Here is an 18,479-nt window from a genome sequence, read left to right as displayed (position 1 = left end):
GCACACAGCTAATGTATACGCCTGGTTTGTGAATATGAGAACACTTCAATGCTTCACAATGTTAGCCTCAGTATGCCTTCTAAAGGGTTAAATTTAAAACAGGAGGAAAGTTGCCAGCTGGTTTTGATCTCACGTCCCAGGACAAAGTAACCAGCATTATAATTTATTATGCCATGCAATAGACAGCAGGCATCTCGCTGCGAAAAATAGCATTGCTCTACCCATCTGCTTAATGATGTTATCCTTTTGCTTCTGACAGCACTTCATAGGTTCTGCAGGAGGTCCAAGTGCTGGTGATTCATTTGTAATTTACAGTTTCCATGAATAAAACTAAAAAAAAGTATATATTAATGGCAAGGCTTTTGTGATTTGCACTGCTTGAAGTTGAATACTCCAGTTCCCATCAACTTCCTCTTCACGTCTCCAAATCAGTTCAGGAAGTACAGAGTGTACATGTAATTAACATTGCAAACTGAGTCTTGGCCAGCCATCAGGAGGAAGGAAGTATTAATTCGAATAAAGGGAAGGCAAAGCAGCAAGGGGAACTACTGTTGGGCACGATCCATCAGGTATATACTATGAGAAGACTGTAACCATCATCGCAAGATGAGGGAGAGCCTTAGGAAACATGAAGAGAGGAAGGAGGTAAAGAAAAACCTGTGACAGGTGGAAAAATCTAAAATGAAAATCAAAAACGCTGTGCCGGCAGGTTATTCAGTGTCTGATAGAGAAAAATAATGTTCTAGGTGGAAGCCTTTAAGACCTCATGGGGGGACTTATCCAAGATGGAGACCTACTTTCTATTCTACCAAGCCAACTGTCTAAATTGTACCTCAAGATGAGCTTCTGTGGCTATTCCCTATGCTATTTTCCAAATGCAGTCACAGGCTTGAGAGTAAGAACTAAAAACAGTAACAATCTCAGTCACAAGGTACTTCTTTTGCCCAATTTTCTTCTGAAGCAGTTCCTCAGAAACAAGGACGAATTGCTTCCACTCTAGTTCCATGGACTCTGAGGTATCTGCTATAAGTAGTCCATGTCTCAGAAGAGTATAGAAGGGCAGGGGGCACTGCTGCCCAGTAGACCACGAGGCTTGTGTAGGGTTTGAGCACATTTTCCTCAGGTGCCCAAAGGCTTTGCTGGTGCACTGAAGAACAACAGTGAATTTCAACCAGAAGTGGCTCCTGAGATATGGAAAGTGTCCTACATTTTCCAGGATCTCGTCGTGGACCTTTATGTGGTGGTATGCAGCTGGGGCAGGTTGGTAGACAATGGATAATGAGCGTAAGACTTGTTTTCTCAACTGCTGCTGTGGACAAGTTGAAGATGATCTGGAGCTCGACCTACAATCACGCACATACACAAGCATCCTCTGGGGATTGCAACGTAATGACTGAGCTGGAGTGACCTTGGGCCTGAAGTGGGGATGATGTAGGTTGAACAGCTTTCTACTTGACCTGCAGATTAGCTCCACTCCAAATGGAAGCTTGTTGAAGGTGAGGTGTGGAAGTGCAGCGAGAAAGGTATTGTAAAATGAATGAGGGAAGACAGTTATATTATGGAAATACAAATATGGCACTGAATGATGCAACACTGAAGGAAGATTTCCTCTACTGGTACTTGGGGAAAACTGAGACTCTGGTTACAATCTTGGTTAAGATATTATTGCAAGATAACACTGGCTTTCCAAACTAGGAAGAGACAGGGAACTGGTGGAGAAAAACCATAACTTTGGTCAAGGTCTGTTTCCAGACCAAAAATAATGTGGACTCAAACCTGAAGGCTAATGTGTCAATAAAAATTAGTCCCACACACCAGGCTAAGCAATCAATGTCAGGCCAAATGCCTTGTTGGCTCAGCTCTTAGGCAAGTCCTGGACAAGAATGAGCTGCGGGAGGGTGGGGAGTGATCAGGATTTCTGTGAAGTCAGGGGTCCTGCTCCTTCGAGCTCCAAAAGTACATTTTAAAAAAAAGTTTCTCCTTTCTTGGGAATTGTTAGGGCTTCTAATTAACCTGAGTGAGGCAGGCCTGTTTTCTGGAGGATGGGAGTTTGCAATGCTGCTGAATCAGTGTGCTTTCCATCAAACCTGAGAAATAGGCTTGTACACCAATTTCCATTTCAGGGTCACTCAAAAAGTTTGACAAGTATTTAATTAGAGTATGATTGAAAATTAATTTAATAGAAGATTAATAAACTGCTATTGCTTTAACTAGCATTTCATAAATTTGGATTGATCCTACAACTCCTGGCATTTTGTCCATCTAAATGTTAGCTACAAAATACACAGCAGTAACTTGACAGGTCTTCTTTTGCAGAACCTCCCAAACCCATGACCTTCATAATCTGGAAAGACAAGGGCAGCAGGAGGTTATCAAGATGAAGGTTATCAAGATCATCTTTAGCAGGATGGTGGGCCGAAGGGCCTGTTTTGTGCTGTATGGTTTATCAATGCCACAATGTGTAACTTACCAGTAAGTTGAACATCAGCCTGACCAGAAAACATATCTGTCATTTTTTCATCATCTCTAGGTCCAAATCCTAGAACCTCCTACCTAACATCACTGTGGGAACATCTTCACTGCACCAACTGTACCAGTTCAACCACCTTTGCAACAGCATTTAGGGATGACCAACAAAGACTAACTTAGCTAAAGATGCTGTATCCTGTAAACAAGATCTATCACAAATGACTCCTGCTGACTGTTTCCTCTGCATGTGAAATAATGAATTAGAATTTCCAATCTCTATAATTCATTTCACCGCAATAATTAGGAAAAAGGGGATATTTTGGAGTGATTACAAGAATTACATCCCAGGTTTGATCATGCTCTGCCCTTAATCTTCCCTCTTATGATTCATTGCTTCAGTAAAATTTCTTCTTTGTATTCATTTCAATGCATCAACTGTTCTATAAGCAAATGCATTGCAGCCCACTTCTATATTATGTTAAATGGTTCAGTCCTGAAACCCACACATTCATCATTCTTGAATTATCAGGGCCAGCCACCCTTGGGATCATTATATAAACGTTTCTCTCTACTGACATGTCCTACAAAGGCAAATTGTTGAAAGTGGAAAGAAAACCAGAAATTATTGTACCAATTAAACATTCATCTATCCAACAACTTCAAATCAACAAACTGGTCTCTTTCCTTTTCTGCAATCTATCCCATTGCATTGCATGTCTACCCATTGCATCAGGAGCAGTACAGTGGTGCAGCTAGTTGTGCTGCTGCCTCACAGTTCTGACGACCTGGGTTCAATCCTGACCTACGGTCCTGTTTGTGTGGAGATTTCCTCCGGGTGCTTCGGTTTCCTCCCATGTCGCAAAGACCTACAGGCTGGTCAGTTAATTGGCCACTATAGATTGCCTCTAGAGTGCAGACGAGTGGTAGAATCTGGGTGGAGCTGAAGGGAATGTGGGGAGGAAAAATATGGGTTTGGGTCAGATTCATGTAACTGGGTGGTTGATGGTCAGTATGGACTCAGTGGGCCGAAGGGCCTGTTTCTGTGCTATACCTTTCTCCATAACTGTATAACTAATATAGTGCCATGAATCTTCTAGTTAAAACATCTTGGCCGTTACCAAGTTGAACTTATTGAGCAAGCATGCCTTAACCTGTCACTGCACTTGTCTTAAACACTGGATTAATAATTCTTTCACATTTGTCTTGCAGCAATTCTGCCACCTCACAATTCCTGCTCATCCAGAAACTGCCCAGGACTAACTGCCCAGTGCCTGACCACCCAGACTTACCCTGACCGTCTGTAACCAAGATCTGGAGAAAGCTCAGGGTGACAGCTCGCCGTCAGTCTACGTATCCTGAGACCCTGCCCCAGAAACCCAGACAGTTCAACTGCTATCAAAGACTTTGGAAAAGTTTTCGTGCATCTCTGATAATTGGAGATATTTAAAAAACAATGAAAAGGACCAAATAAATTTAAAAAATAAAAAGGATGAAACAAACTAATTTAAACCCCATGCACACCTAGGTTTCTTGATTACTTCAAGTAAAATTTTAACCTATACAAATGATTGAAAAATAAAAGCAACTGATTAGGACCCCATTGATTTTAGTGGACTAATAGATTAGTTCTTCCAGGTTGAAAATCAAAACTTACGACAATCAGTGCGGCAATAGTGCATGTGTTACCTCCGTCCTTTCTCCTGTGTTTTCTTCCCATGGTCGAATAGCGAAGCTTCATTGAAAGAAACTCTGCGACCAGTTGAATAGGTGGAAAGAAATCGCTCGGTTTCCAAGTCATGATAGCTGCCGGTTGACAAACACTCAGAATCATCGACTTTGATGGTAATTTCTGTAAGATTGAAAATTATTGCAGATTACAGTATTTTTGTTTCATTTTTAAAATCTACTATGGTACTTTTGGACACAATGCATTGTTACCATGGCAATCAGTACATTAACCGTTGTACAGAACAGAGTGGCAAGGATTCAGCCTGAGAAACGGCATTCTCTTGCTGTAGAACCTGGCCTTGAGATAGGATCTTATTGAGCTTTGTAAAAATGCAATCCTTTTACTGCTTCACAAACTGTTCAGCATGAACATTTTCCAACAATTATTAGCTGCATCACAAGAAACCTGTGTCACCATTATAAGCTTTTAATTCTGTTTGAAAACCATTTTAAATGACTTTCATTACCAATAGATGAGAGCTGGCAGCTGAGAATGCCCTTGAGAATTCAAAGAGCCTGTAAGATTATTATAAAAATATAAATTGTGAACTTGAATTGTCATGGTTAAACCTAGAACTCTGCACCTGGGCCATGCTTGACAAATGTCTTGGCCGGTAAACACATGGTGTATAAGTGCAATTGTCTTCAGCTGAACTATCAAGCTTGTCCAGTTTGGAAAACTGCACAATCCCAATTGTCTCTTTAAACTGAGTCTTTATTTTGTTTGTCTGGCAGAACTCTCACAGGTCAAAGCCAAACATGGACCCTCATCTTATTGTGTGACTTCTCTCTGTCATTTGATTCTGTCTCTTTTCTCAGCAAATAAAACTTCACAATGCCATTCGTCTCATTCTGTTTGCACTGGATTTCATTGTCGACTCATGCTCAGTACTGCCCCACACCTGGGCAGATCTGCCAAGGTTCACCCTGATCTGCTGGTGAATAAGCCATAAATGGACCGACCCTGAGTGTAGTCTGGAGCCTGGGCTTCTGCTTGGCAGAGCGTTGGCCCTGGGACACTTGTGCTGAACTGGTGTCAGAGAGTCATAGCATCATTAGACCGTAGGCCATAAGATATAGGAGTAGAATTAGGCCATTTGGCCCTTCGAGTCTGCTCTGCCATTCTCCTGCGTTCTCCCTGTAACCTTTAACCCCCTTACCAATCAAGAAGCTATCAATCTCTGCCTTAAATACACCCAATGACTTAGCCTCCACAGCCCTCTGTGACAACTAGTTCCACAGATTCACCACCCTCTGGCTGAAGAAATTCCTCCTCATCTCAGTTTTACAGCGATGTCCCTTTATTCTGAAGCTGTGCCCTCAGGTCTTGAAGTCTCCGACGAATGGAAACATCTTCTCCCCGTCCACTCTATCCAGGCCTTTTAGTATGCGGTAGGTTTCAATGAGGTGCCCCCATCATGGCACCATGCAGCACAGAAACAGGCCTTTTGGCCTATCTCCTCTTTGTTGACCATCAAGTATCCATTGATACTAATACCACTTAGTCTATTGTCTTCAATGTCTTGGTGATTCAAGTGCTTGTCTAGATACTTTTTATATGTTCTGAGATTACCTACTTGAGAGACAGTGTTTTCGAGATCCCCACCACCCTCTGGGTGAAGAAAATGCTTCCTCAAATCCCCTCTAAGCCTCTTACTCCTTATCTTAAACTTATGCCCTTTAGGTTTGGACATCTTTGCTATGGGGAAAACTTTCCTACTTTTAACCTTATCTATGCCCCTCATAATCTTGTATCTTTCCATTAGGTTACCGCTCAGCATCTTCTGCTCAATGAGAAGCAAACCCAGCCTTTCCAGTCTCTCCTCGTAACTGAAACATTCCATCGTAGGAAACATCTTAGTGATTCTGCTCTGCATTCTGTCCACGGAATCACGTCTTTCCTGTGGTGTAGCAACCAGATCTGTACACAGTACTCCAGCAGTAGATTAATCAACGTTTTATAAAGTTGGACCATAAACTCCCTGCTCTTATATTCTATGCCCTGGCTAATGAAGGCAAGTATCCTGTACACCTTCTTCATCTCTTAGCTGCCATCTTCAGGGACCTTTGGACTTGTACAACAAGGTTCCTCAATACTCCCTTGGGCCATTGCTCCACCCATCTTGCCATCCTCTAGCAACACACAAAGAGCTGGAGGAACTTAGCGGGTCAGGCAGCTTCTGTGGGGGGAAATGGAGCCTTCATCTTGTGTCGATGCACTTCATCTCGATCTGAAACGTTGACTGTCTGTTTCCCTCCACAGATGCTGCCTGGCCCACTGAGTTCCTCCAGCTTTCTGTATGTTGCTCCAGGTTCCAGCATCTGTGGTCTCTTGTATCTCAATATCATCCTCTAGCCTAGGACTAACCTCCTCACTAAGAACAACATCACCAATTTTCATGACATCTGCAAACATACCAGTCAGACTTCCTACATTTGTATCCAGAGCAGTAATGTATATGACAACAGTAAAGGTGCCAGCACAGATCCCCATGGAACACCACTGGTCACAGGCTACAGTCACAAAACAACCCTCCACCATCACCTTCTGCCTCCTATTATCAAGCCAATTTTGGATCTAATTTGTCAATCTGCCTTGGAGCTCTAACCTTTTGAACGACTTACCCATGTGGGACCTCGTCAAGGCCTCGCTCAAGTGTTTGTACAGGTTTCAGGCTGAGAAATCTGCTCACTGAGATTATGCCTGTTTAACCTGAGAAAGAATAAAACAAATGGGAAATCTGCCACTGGGAGGAAGGTAAATTTATTTTCTTATTTGAATTTAATTAAGTAATTTAATTGTTTTTAAGTATGTATGTATGTTTCAGTCTTTCAATTTATTTTTTAAAATAATTTTTAATTATTTTTATAGTTTTTTAAACAGATCCTGGCTGATATAGAATTTTTGTGAATTCACAAACATTCAATGACAGCATCAGTTTGGATAGTTAGTGGCCCTGGGGACAAGGCTGTCAAAGCTATTCATGGAACCAGAGCAATTTATCATAGAGTCCTGTAACCTGGAAACGGGTCCATTGCTTCACTGAGCTCTGCACTGACTATCAAACATCTATTTACACTCCTCCCATACTAATCCCATTTTATTCTCCCCAGACATTCCCCTCAACTCCCCCCAGATTTTACCACTCACCTACATACTGGGGGCAATATACAGCGACCAACCGACCTACACGTCTTTGGGATGTGGGAGGAAACCGGAGCACCCGGAGGAAACCCACACGGGCACAGAGAGAATGTGCACACTCCACGCAGGCAGCACCTGAGGTCAGGATTGAACCTGGGTCAGTGGAGGGTTGAGACGGTACTTGTACCACTTACATCACTGTGGCATAGGAGGCCATTCAGCCCATTCTATGAATGCCTGCCAAAAAAATGGACTTTGAAGTAATCCTGCTTCTGCTATTGTGACTAGTCAGTTGCACTGAGTGTGATAATACTCCCTCCTTGCCTCTCGTTATGACTTTGCACCTTATTGTCTACCTGCACTGCACTTTCTCTGTAGCTGTAACACTTTATTCTGCATTCTGTATTGTTTTACCTTGTACTACCTCAATGCACAGTGGAATGAATTGATCTGTATGAACGGCATGCAAGACGAGTTTTCACTGTACCTCGGTACATGTGACAACATTTTAATACTGCTCTGATTCCCCCACCCACATCACAATGTCTTTCTATAGACTCACGACCTTGCCTGGTGTTCAGACAACTCTATGGTTCTGTATCTCTCAGACTTTCTATCCAATCTATAGCTTAATCTGACACTTCCAACGAAAAGCTGCAGACATACATTATAATTGAAGGACTGACTTATTTTTCTCATTAGAAGTCTGTTGTAGTGATTAATGTGTTGGGAAAGAAAGAGTTTCAACTTTACCCACCTAATGTCAACGTCAGGTACAGTATATAACATCCAGAGAAACACTCCCTTCATACAGCTCTGAAAAGTATTGTCAAACAGAATTTCCTGTTACACCAGCGTAACACATCCATCATTCACACAGTCAATCTTGTGATTTTCACAACAGGATTGCTAGATTTATGTTAACAAGTGCTATGATTTACACTGTTCCTTACTGTGGGCCCAGTTCATTCAGAACTGGATTGAGACCATCCAAACTTACTTTACTAAGAGCACAATCAACTGTTAGCAGAAGAAATACTCATCCCTTGAGTCAGGTCAAATTAATATCCAACTCTTAAATGTCAGTGCCTCCCACTTCTGCATTTACAGGGCTTATGCATTCTGTTTATTCCCCTCTTCATCATGTGCTGTAGAGAATGAAATATCCAAGTATTATTCATCTAACTTGGCAGAAATAAACTTTCTGTTGTAAATTTTTACAGGCTGCATAAAGCATAATGAGTTCTTCTAAAGATGATTTTCTCCCTACTTGTGGAAGCTTGTTGTGCACAAATTGGCTGCAGTCTTTTCTAGACATAGAATTGTCGTCATAGAGCTACACAGCATGGAAGCAGGCCCTTCGGCCCAACTTGTCCATGCTGACCAAGTTGTCTAACTGAGCTAGTCCCAGTTGCCTGTATTTGGCCCATATCCCTCTAAACCCTTACTATCAATTAACCTGTCTAAATGTCTTTCAAACATTGTAATTGTAATGATCTGAGAACATAACAGGCACTATATAAATGTAGGTCTTTCTATTCCATTTCTTATAATGATATATTTGATATCCATTAAAGTCTATTCAAAAATAGTGATAATTGGAACCTAACTGAGAGCTGTTGATATATCCTGATCAGCTTTAAACATGTGAAGGTTGCCATGGCAACTTTGTACTGCCGTCTTATTTAAAAACAATTTCACGATATTTGAAATGACTCAGTCTGTTGGTGTCATGTCCATTTACAGATGCTCCAGATCAGTAGTAATAATTTGCATACATGCTTTCATTCCTCATTAAAGAACAAAAAAAACACAGCTTGTGGGTGAATTTCAATTAAGTAACTTTTCAGTTAATTTAAACAGCTTAAACTATAGGGCAGGAGGAAGATGAATGATCCCCAGAACAGAGCATAGTAAATTTAACTAAATACTCATTGTGAACTCTGGTCCATGCTGGGATCGCGGGTGAGAGTGACCCCTGTACCGATGACACCACTGTTGTTGGTAGAATCTCAGATGGCTATGAGGAGGCGTACAGGAGTGAGGTAGATCGGCTGGTTGAGTGGTGTCACAACAATAACCTTGCACTCACATCAGCAAGACCAAGGAATTGATTGTGGACTTCAGGAAGGGGAAGTTGGGAGGACACTCAGCAGTCTTCATCGAGGGGTCAGCGGTGGAAAGGGTGAGCAGCTTCAAGTTCCTGGGCGTTAACATCTCAGAGGATATATCCTGGGCTCAGCACATTGATGCAATCATGAAGAAGGCACGCCAGCAGTTCTACTTCATTAGGAGTTTGAGGAGATTTGGTACGTCACCAAAGACTCTTGCAAATTTCTACAGATGTATGGTGGAGAGCATTCTGACTGGTTGCATCACCGCCTGGTATAGAGGCTCCAATGTGCAGGATCGAAAGAGACTGCAAAGGGTTGTAGACTCAGCCAGTTCCATCACGGGCACAACCCTCCCCACCATCGAGGACATCTTCAAGAGGCAGTGCCTCAAGAGGGCAGTGTCTATCACTAAGGACCCTCACCATCTGGGACATGCCCTCTTCTCGTTACTAGCATCGGGGCATAATTTTATGTCTTTGTACTATACTGCTGCTGCAAAACAACAAATTTCATGACATATAAGTCAATGATAATAAACCTGATTCTGATTCTGAATTCACCAGTGGCAAGAATGAATACACAATGGGCACTGCAGCTCTTTCAGGAATGCATGTTATTTTGAGAGGTTGCTGGATAATTGGCAGATACTTCTATCAGATAAGAACCAGGAGCAGGAGTTGGCCATTGACCCCATCAACTATTCATTAAGATCATGGCTGACCTTCTTCCTCAGTTCCACTTTCCTGCACTATCCTATATCTCAATGTCCAGAAAACTATTCATCTCAGCTTTAAATGAGTGCAACAACCGAACCTCCATAACTTCTCGGGTGGAGAATTCCAGAGAGTCATCAAGAAATTTCTCTTCATCTCAGCCCTAAACATCCTTCCCCTTATTCTGAAACCATGCCCCCTGGTCCTAGACTCGTCAGCTTGGGGAACCATCTTCCCCGCACCCAGCATGTTTCAATGGGATCTCCTCTCATTCTTCTAAACTCTTGAGAATACAGTCCCAGTCTATCCAATCTCTTCTTATACAACAAGCCTGCCAGTCCTGGAACTAACCTGGTGAATCTTATGTATGTTGCTTTGGAGATATTTTTGCAGGACATATCTACGTTAGGTTATTTATTTCCTAACCAACCCCAATATAACACATTATTTGGTCACTATTTCATTGTTGTTTGTGAAAACTTTCCATGTGCAAATTGGTTCCTCCAACATAAAGATGACCACACTTCGAAAGTACTGTAATAACTGAGTGAAGGTTTTGACTGTCTTGAATTATAAACAGAAAATACTGGAAATACTCAGCAGGTCAGGCAGCACCTTTAGAGAGAGATCGTGTTTCAGGTTAATGACCTTGCATCAGAACACCGCTTGGAAGTGGAAGTTGCCCAGACTTTGTGAAGTTATGCCAGAGATCCTGTTGAACTGATGCCTCACAACAAAAGCACTGGAAAAGGGGGATGTTTTTGCCACAGGATTCACTAAGTTGTTCTTTTCCAGAGTGTTGGGACTTCAATACTCCAAATTCTAGGCCAAAATTTTTGCAATGCTACATGCTTGGTTTTGTTTTAATATCCACTCCTCCCCCATGTATGCAAGAGCAGTGTGCTAAGTCTTTACAAGTTCACTCATTACTTTGTAATCCTGAAGCAACTGCATTGCAACTGCTTAATTCTGTTACTGATTAAAGATATATGAGCCTTTAACATTCGTTTGCAGATTGTGCACATCGCTAAACAATTCCAGCATGGTATTGTTCTTCTCTAATGGACCCTGAGCTGAGGAGGCTATTTAGAGTCAACCACAATGGTGAGTCTGGAGTCGCAGACGAGGTAAGGATAGTAAGTGTTTCTTGCCAGATGGATTTTTACAACAATCACACAGTTTCATGTCTACCATTACTGAAACTAGATCCAGATTTTATTTAATCACTTGAATTGAATTGTCCAACTTATGGTGAAATTCAAACTCAACAGTTGAGATCCAGAGTTCACACATCCTGCCTGTGGCTGTGTGGCTTTCTGCTGGGTTTCCAGTTTCCTCCCACATCCCAAATATGTGCTGCTGGGTTAAGTGGCTCCTGTTATTATCCCTTTGTGTAAGTAAGTGGCAAAAGAATCAAAGGGAAGTTAATGTGAGTGAGAAAAAACATACCACAGCTACAGGGAAAGTAAGGAGGGGGAACAGGATTGATGAGATTGTTTTGCAAGGAGCTGGCACATAACTGACAGGCTGAATGGACCTTTCTGTGTCCTAATAACTAAAAAGTGGATAACTCTGGGTGCTAGTCCAGTATTTAACCACCATGTTCATGTTTTGCTGGGAAGCTTCCAGTAACAGCACAGAGTTAAAGTCCCTTGTGAAGCTAAATCAGTCATGTTGTACCAACCTGTAGATCTCAAAATACTGCCTAACCAGAGACATAAGAGGTTCTGCAGATGCTGGATACTGGCTAAGCAGCAGCTCAGTCACAAAGTCAATAACTGAGGCATTCAGTTAACTCAGAGAGTCATAGAATTATACAGCACGGAAATAGGCCCTTTGGCCCAACTGGTCCATAACCACCAAGCTGCCCCATCCAAGCTAGTCCCATTTGCCAGCGTTTGGCCCATAACCTTCTAAACCTTTCCAATCCATGTTCCTGTCCAACTGTCTATTAAAGGTTGAAATTGTACCTGCCTCAACCACTTCCTCTAGCAGCTTATTCACATACATACCACCCTTTGTGTAAAAAAAGTTGCCCCTCAATTCCCTATTAAATCTTTACCCTCTCACCTTAAACCTTTGCCCTCTAGTTCTGGGGAAAAGACCGAATGCATTCACCCTATCTCTGCCCCTCGTGATTTTATACACACTCACGATTTTATACACAGAGAATAATCCATCACTAAGGGAAGCAATTCAGCTCTTACTCCCTTAGACCCAAAATGGTTTCCATTTATCTGCAGCAAGTTCTCGGTTCACACTATTAATTAGTAATTCCTCTCCCTAAAGGGAAACAAATACAATATGTTGCATTTGGGGTAATCCCAAACTGACAGTCACTAAAGTACATACATTATTAGTTTTCAGTTCACTCATGAAAATTATTACTGAATCTCTTTCTACTAACCTCTCAGGAAACCATACAACAATTTGCACGTAAACTATTCTCTTCCCCCTCATCTTCGATTCTACTTCTGAGTGGTTTAAATCTGTGTTCTCTGATCACTGATCCCTCTGCTACTTCCTACTAGTATACTCAACAACTACTTCATGATTTTGAAAACCTCTATCACATTAGCGTTCTCTGCACCCAACTTTTCTGGTTCTGTGCCTGGCACATTCACTACCCCTGGCGCTGTCCTAGAAAATATTCTCTCTATGCCTTTGAAACCCTTCACAATGTAGGGTGTCCAGTTGGGTCTTAATCAGGATAAGTGTTGCATTTGATGTTACTGTTTGCAAGGGCAATAAAAACTCCTTTTTAAAAAGCTGTCCCAACTTGTCTTGATGACTTCAAAGATCTCTTTACACACATCACCAATAGCCTGTCTTGGCCGAACCATGTAGATGTTGAGCCAAGAAAGCTCACCAGCACCTCTACTTCCTTAGGAGGCTAAAGAAATTTGGCATGTCCCCTTTGACACTCACCAATTTTTATTGATGCACCACAGAAAGCATCTTATCTGGATGTATCACGGCTTGGTATGGCAACTGCTCTACCCAGGACCGCAAGAAACTGCAGAAGGTTGTGGACATAGCCCAGCGCATCACGGAAACCAGCCTCCCCTCTGTGGACTCTATCTATACCTCTCGCTGCCTTGGTGAAGTAGCCAGCATAATCAAAGACTGCACCCACCCAGGTCATTCTCTCTTCTATCCTCTCCCATCAGGCAGAAGATACAGGAGCCTGAGGGCACATACCACCAGGTTCAAGGACAGCTCCTATCCCACTGTGATAAGACTATCGAACGGTTCCCTTATGCGATGAGATGGACTCTTGACCTCACAATCTACCTTGTTTGACCTTGCACCTTATTGTCTACCTGCAATGCACTTCCCTGTAGCTGTGACACTTTACTCTTCACTCTGTTATTGTTTTTACCCTGTACTAACTCAATTCACTCTGTACTAACTCAATGTACCTGCACTGTGTAATGAATTGACCTGCACGATCAGTATGCAAGACAAGTTTTTCACTGTACCTCGGCACAAGTGACAATAATAAACCAATACCAAACTCTGAAGTTCCTTTGCTTCTGCAATCCCATTAAAATTCTATTTGTATTATGTTGCCTCTCCTCACCCTTCCTACCAGAATGTATCACTTCATACGCCGATCCCCTTGCTTCTCCACTTTGCCTAGCTATCCACATTCCCCTGAAGTGCGTTACCATAATCCTGCTTTTGTTCTCAGATTTCATCTGCAAATATTCAAAGGATGTCATGTATCTTTAAATGTAAATAAAAATATCTTTAACTTAACCCAGGCCACTAGAAGGACACCACTTCATGCCTTCCTCCACTCTGGATTCGTTTATTATTATTAATATTATTATTATTGTCACATGTACCAAGGGACTGTGAAAAACTTTGTTTTGCATGCCATCCATACAGATCATTTCATCACATCAGTATATCGAGGTAGTAAAATGGAAAAGCAATAACAGAATGCAGAATATAGTGCTACTATTATAGAGGAAGTGCAGTGCAAGTAGACAATAAGGTGCAAGGCCATGACGACGTAGATTATGAGGTCAAGAGTCCATCTTATCGTACAAGAGGTCTGTTCAATGGTCTTATAACAGCAGGATAGAAGCCGTCCTTGAGCCTGGTGGTACATGCTTTCAGGCTTTTGTATCTTCTACCCAATGGGAGGGGGGAAGAAGAGAGAATGTCCGGGGTGGGAGGGGTCTTCGATTATGTTCACTGCTTCACCGAGGCAGTGAGAAGTGTAGACAGACCCCCTCACTCTTTGTCCCTGAGTCAATTTTTTCTCTATCCCTCATCTCTATATACTAGTTATCTCCCCTCTAGACATTCAGTTCTGATGCAGGGCTTCAACCTGAAACATCGACTATCCCTTTGCCTCCACAGATTCTGCCCAACCCGATGAGTTCCTCCAGCAGCTTGTAATTGCTCATAAACCCAGTGTGGTCAAGCATAGCTTTCTTTTATTCATTATGTTATGTGTGCATTGCTTTCATGGCAAACCTGTATTGCCCATCTATAATTGCCATTAAATGGTGCGCCACCTCTTGAATCACTGCATTCTGGTGAAGATTCTGCAACAGTCCTAGTGAATTAGGACCTAGACCCAGCAATAATCAAAGAACAGCAATATAATCTCAGGTAGCCTTGTAATGAAAGTTAATCCTAGCAACACACCAGGCAAGAAGTTTGTTCAAGGATGCTTCATATTTGTTAGAAAGAGAATCATAAAATATGCATATTTTCCACACATCACAATAAAGAGCTGGTGTATTTATTGAAAGGAATCAGATGCTAACTTGCTAATTCTATTCACTCCATATATTCTAGCAGTATATTGTCACTCATGTGGACAGTAAGTTCCCCCTAATTTCATAAAATTCCCCTAGCTAGTAAAGACACCCTCTCCAGTGCAAACATATCCTTCTTACAACTGTATCAGAACCCTACACAGCACTTTAGAATGGTTTATTAGCTGCTGTTCTGGAGTGGGACACTTGCTATTTAAGGCACCTAGACGGTAATTTTAACATTGACTTCTGATGTGAGATAAGCCAGTCTAGAAATTCCAGTGCTTGCTAATTACCCAGATTGGTGTGCAGGACTGACCTAGCAGTGGGGTGCTAATGCATGTTCTGCTGTGGGCCTCAAGGCTTGGTACATTTTTATAGCTGGGGCTGAGGTTATATCTGAGGTCAGAGATGATGTAGTCCCAAGTGAGTCCTACGTTATAGTAGGGATTAATGGTTTGGGTTGAGAATAATCAGAGTTGGGCCATTTCCTCTATGGTTAGAGGGAGGGGGGAAAGAAGGAGCAATTGCTGCCTGTGCTGTGCTGGCGTTGGTGAGGGTGGAGAAGGAGAAGAACTGTCATAGCTGAAGATCATCCTTGAAGACTAGACCGGTATCAGTCAAGTGAAAAGAGGAGTTGGGGTAGAAAGTTGGTGATTGAGACCTCCGTTAGGACTCAGGAAGATCAGAGGGTTGATGATCTGAACCTGGACCTTGCGAAGGGTGTTAGGTGGGGGTAGGGAGTCCTAGAAGAGAGTGGAGTAGTGCAGAGTGAGGTGTGGAACAGAAAGCTGAAAGGTAAGCAATGGATTTCAAAGCAGTGTAATGCTGTGAAGATCTACTTGTCCCAGAAGTAACCAGCAATGACAACTCTCAGGATAATATGATCCAAGTTCCCTCCAATGCTCCAAAATGAGCACCGAGTCCGGAATGACAGAGCTCCATGTGTAACTAGTGTAGATGTTGCATAGCAATGCAAAAGTGAATCACATCACTAAAGCTCGTTTGAATTTCAAGCATGGTGCAAAATGACACAAAAACGGTTATTAACACATTTCACTCCAAAAAAAAGAATTGATTTTCAATTGCTTAATGCTGAAGAAAACAGTGAGCAGATTTCTAAGCAGCAACAAAAAAAAGTCACTCACCTATTGTAGTCGCAGGTTGAAATCAATGGAAGGGAAGACAGGGTGTGGTGTACAGTTTCAGGCTGATTTGGTATCACCAATTTTATAGTATTGTCTGAATTTAAACTCCCCCATGCCTCCACCTCTGGTTTTAGAATGAAGTACTTGCATGTTAGCAATGGTTTACTTTCTGTCTAGTCTTAAATGCATAGAGAGGGAGAAATGAGTTTGCTGTACTGATACAACATTTTCCACCTCCCACAACATCTGAGTTAGATTGCCAGTGCAATGTCAAATGAAGCCAAATTAGGAAGAGTTTTGTTCTTGGCCCTAAGCCCACTGGTTTATAATTACCCAAAAGATCGCAGTCTTTTTATTCAATGTAAGGTCAGACTTTCTTCCTTCCCACGGTCTCCCCTCCCCACCACTCAGCAGCTCAAAGACTTCCTGTCTTGGGCCACTTAAATAGTCCAGAGACCTACATTAAGAATTGGTCTTGGTGAAACCTCACACACAACATGAAGAAGTTTATTAGACACACGTTGGGCACCCAATTTTGAGATGATGGGGACCATATTTGAGGGAGTGGAAGATAATTACTAATTAACGTCACAGTGTCATACAGCAAGGAAGCAGGCCCAACTGGTCCATGCTGACCAAGATGTCCATCCAATTCACTTGGAGCCCTGTCAACCCTGCTCTGTCCAACCAGCACTGTGGCATGAAAGTGAGACAGAAGGCTAAAAATGCCTCTTGAGCATTGTACAATGGGCCTGTCCCACCTGAAGGTTCACAACCTGCCCAAATTCCTGCTCCTCCAAGGATAACTAGGGACAACATACCAGGACTGCAGGTTTACCAAAGGGTGTCACTGTGTTTTTTACCTTCATCTTGTGGCCAAAGAAAAATCCCGCCCACAGGAACAAGAGCCACAAAAATATGCCATGTAATTTCAACCCACTTCTCATTATCATTAGTATTAAACCTGACAGAGGTAACATCACCTGACAAACTGCACAATCTGATAACTTAAGTTCAATTTAACCCAATCAGCACAACACTCAAGGTACAAGTTATTTTGTGTGTCGATTTTGAATTCTTTGAGTGAATGTCAGCATCGTTATTTAATTTTCCAAACATGTTTGGCTGCGCCTATGCACTCTACTCATCTTCTAGTGAAATACTTGGATAAAACACAGCTGATATACTTCTCAGTTTGCACAGTTCTGTGAGCCTGAGAGGGTGGGAAGATCTCTGCCTCAGTACAGGATTTGGGCAGGAAAATGGGAATCACGATTCTGATTGTTGACCTGTGAATCTGACTGGAAAGTGTGTGGGTGAACTTGTGTCTCCGTGGGTGGATCTAAGGTGTGAGCTTGACTGTGATGGCTGCTAATACTCACGGACAAGGCACAAAACAGGATGGAAGTAGGGGGGAAACTGTTCCCACAGAACCTTTATATATAATCACAGAACAACAGCATCATTAAATCACTTATTGCCCACCTCCAGCTGCCCTGAAAAAAATGGCAATGAGCGATCTCTTTGAACCACTGGTAGCAGGCTTCATACAACTGAGTGACTTGCTTGGCTCAGAGTTCAGTTGAGAAAGGTGCAGCAAAGTTGGTGTGGGACTGGAGTTACATACAAGCCAGTCCAGATAACAGCAGTGAGATTATTTTCCTATTGGTCAGAGGTGAGTCAGCTGGGGTTTTACTTTCACTACTTTTACCAAAACCAGCTTTTCATTTCTAGATCTGGTATGTGTAAAACCAGATTCTCAAACATCCAGAGTGGGATTTGAATTTACACTCTTTGCATCGGTAATCCAAACCTCTGAAATATTACTTCAGTGATATAGCCACAGAACAGCAAAACACTGAATCAGTGTCAGGGGTGGAAAAAGAGATGAAATAACACACGCCACTGATCCTTCAGAGGATAAGCCTTGTGCATTCATATAGCCATGGCCTCTCCCTGATTTATTTCACCACTGTGTGAACCGCAGAAGCAAAGGAAACACGTACAAGAGTGAAATAAGTTATCCTGGCTCTCCTCCTGCATGGGTGAAGCATCACCATAGTTGATCAAGGCAAGATCCTGTGACTGACTGGGGTTTGACAGTTCTTCTTTTTAGTGCTACTGCCCAGCCAGCTCCTGAAAGTTGAGGCTATGGACTTGCTTCAATAGTGCAGAGCCAATACTTGGCATTAATATATTCACAAGAGAGTGCTTACAAACATGAGTTGACCTAGCAACAAAAACATGCAAGTTTTAAAGAATTTTGTTTTAAATTATTGAGGCTCGGATGAAATCACTTTTCATTCAATTTCCAGTTTTTGACTGATGATTATATTTCCTTCAGCAGTTAGTTAAATTAGAAAGGTTCAGGATGTCTGGTCCAA

General features: G+C 42.2%; 1 protein-coding gene across 3 annotated transcripts in view; it reads right to left on the bottom strand.

Annotated features, from left to right (window-relative positions):
- The window catches only part of cbarpb (CACN subunit beta associated regulatory protein b), a 189,395-nt gene that overhangs the window by 49,800 nt on the left and 121,116 nt on the right, over positions 1-18,479 (bottom strand). For all 3 annotated transcript variants that reach the window (XM_052037654.1, XM_052037655.1, XM_052037656.1), the window contains one exon: positions 4,156-4,318. In XM_052037654.1, the coding sequence (XP_051893614.1) occupies positions 4,156-4,318 (163 nt within the window). The remainder of the gene's footprint in view (positions 1-4,155; positions 4,319-18,479) is intronic.

Source organism: Pristis pectinata, chromosome 24, assembly GCF_009764475.1.
Source record: "Pristis pectinata isolate sPriPec2 chromosome 24, sPriPec2.1.pri, whole genome shotgun sequence".
NCBI classification, from domain to species: Eukaryota; Metazoa; Chordata; class Chondrichthyes; order Rhinopristiformes; family Pristidae; genus Pristis; species Pristis pectinata.
This window is presented reverse-complemented; position numbering and strand designations above follow the sequence as displayed.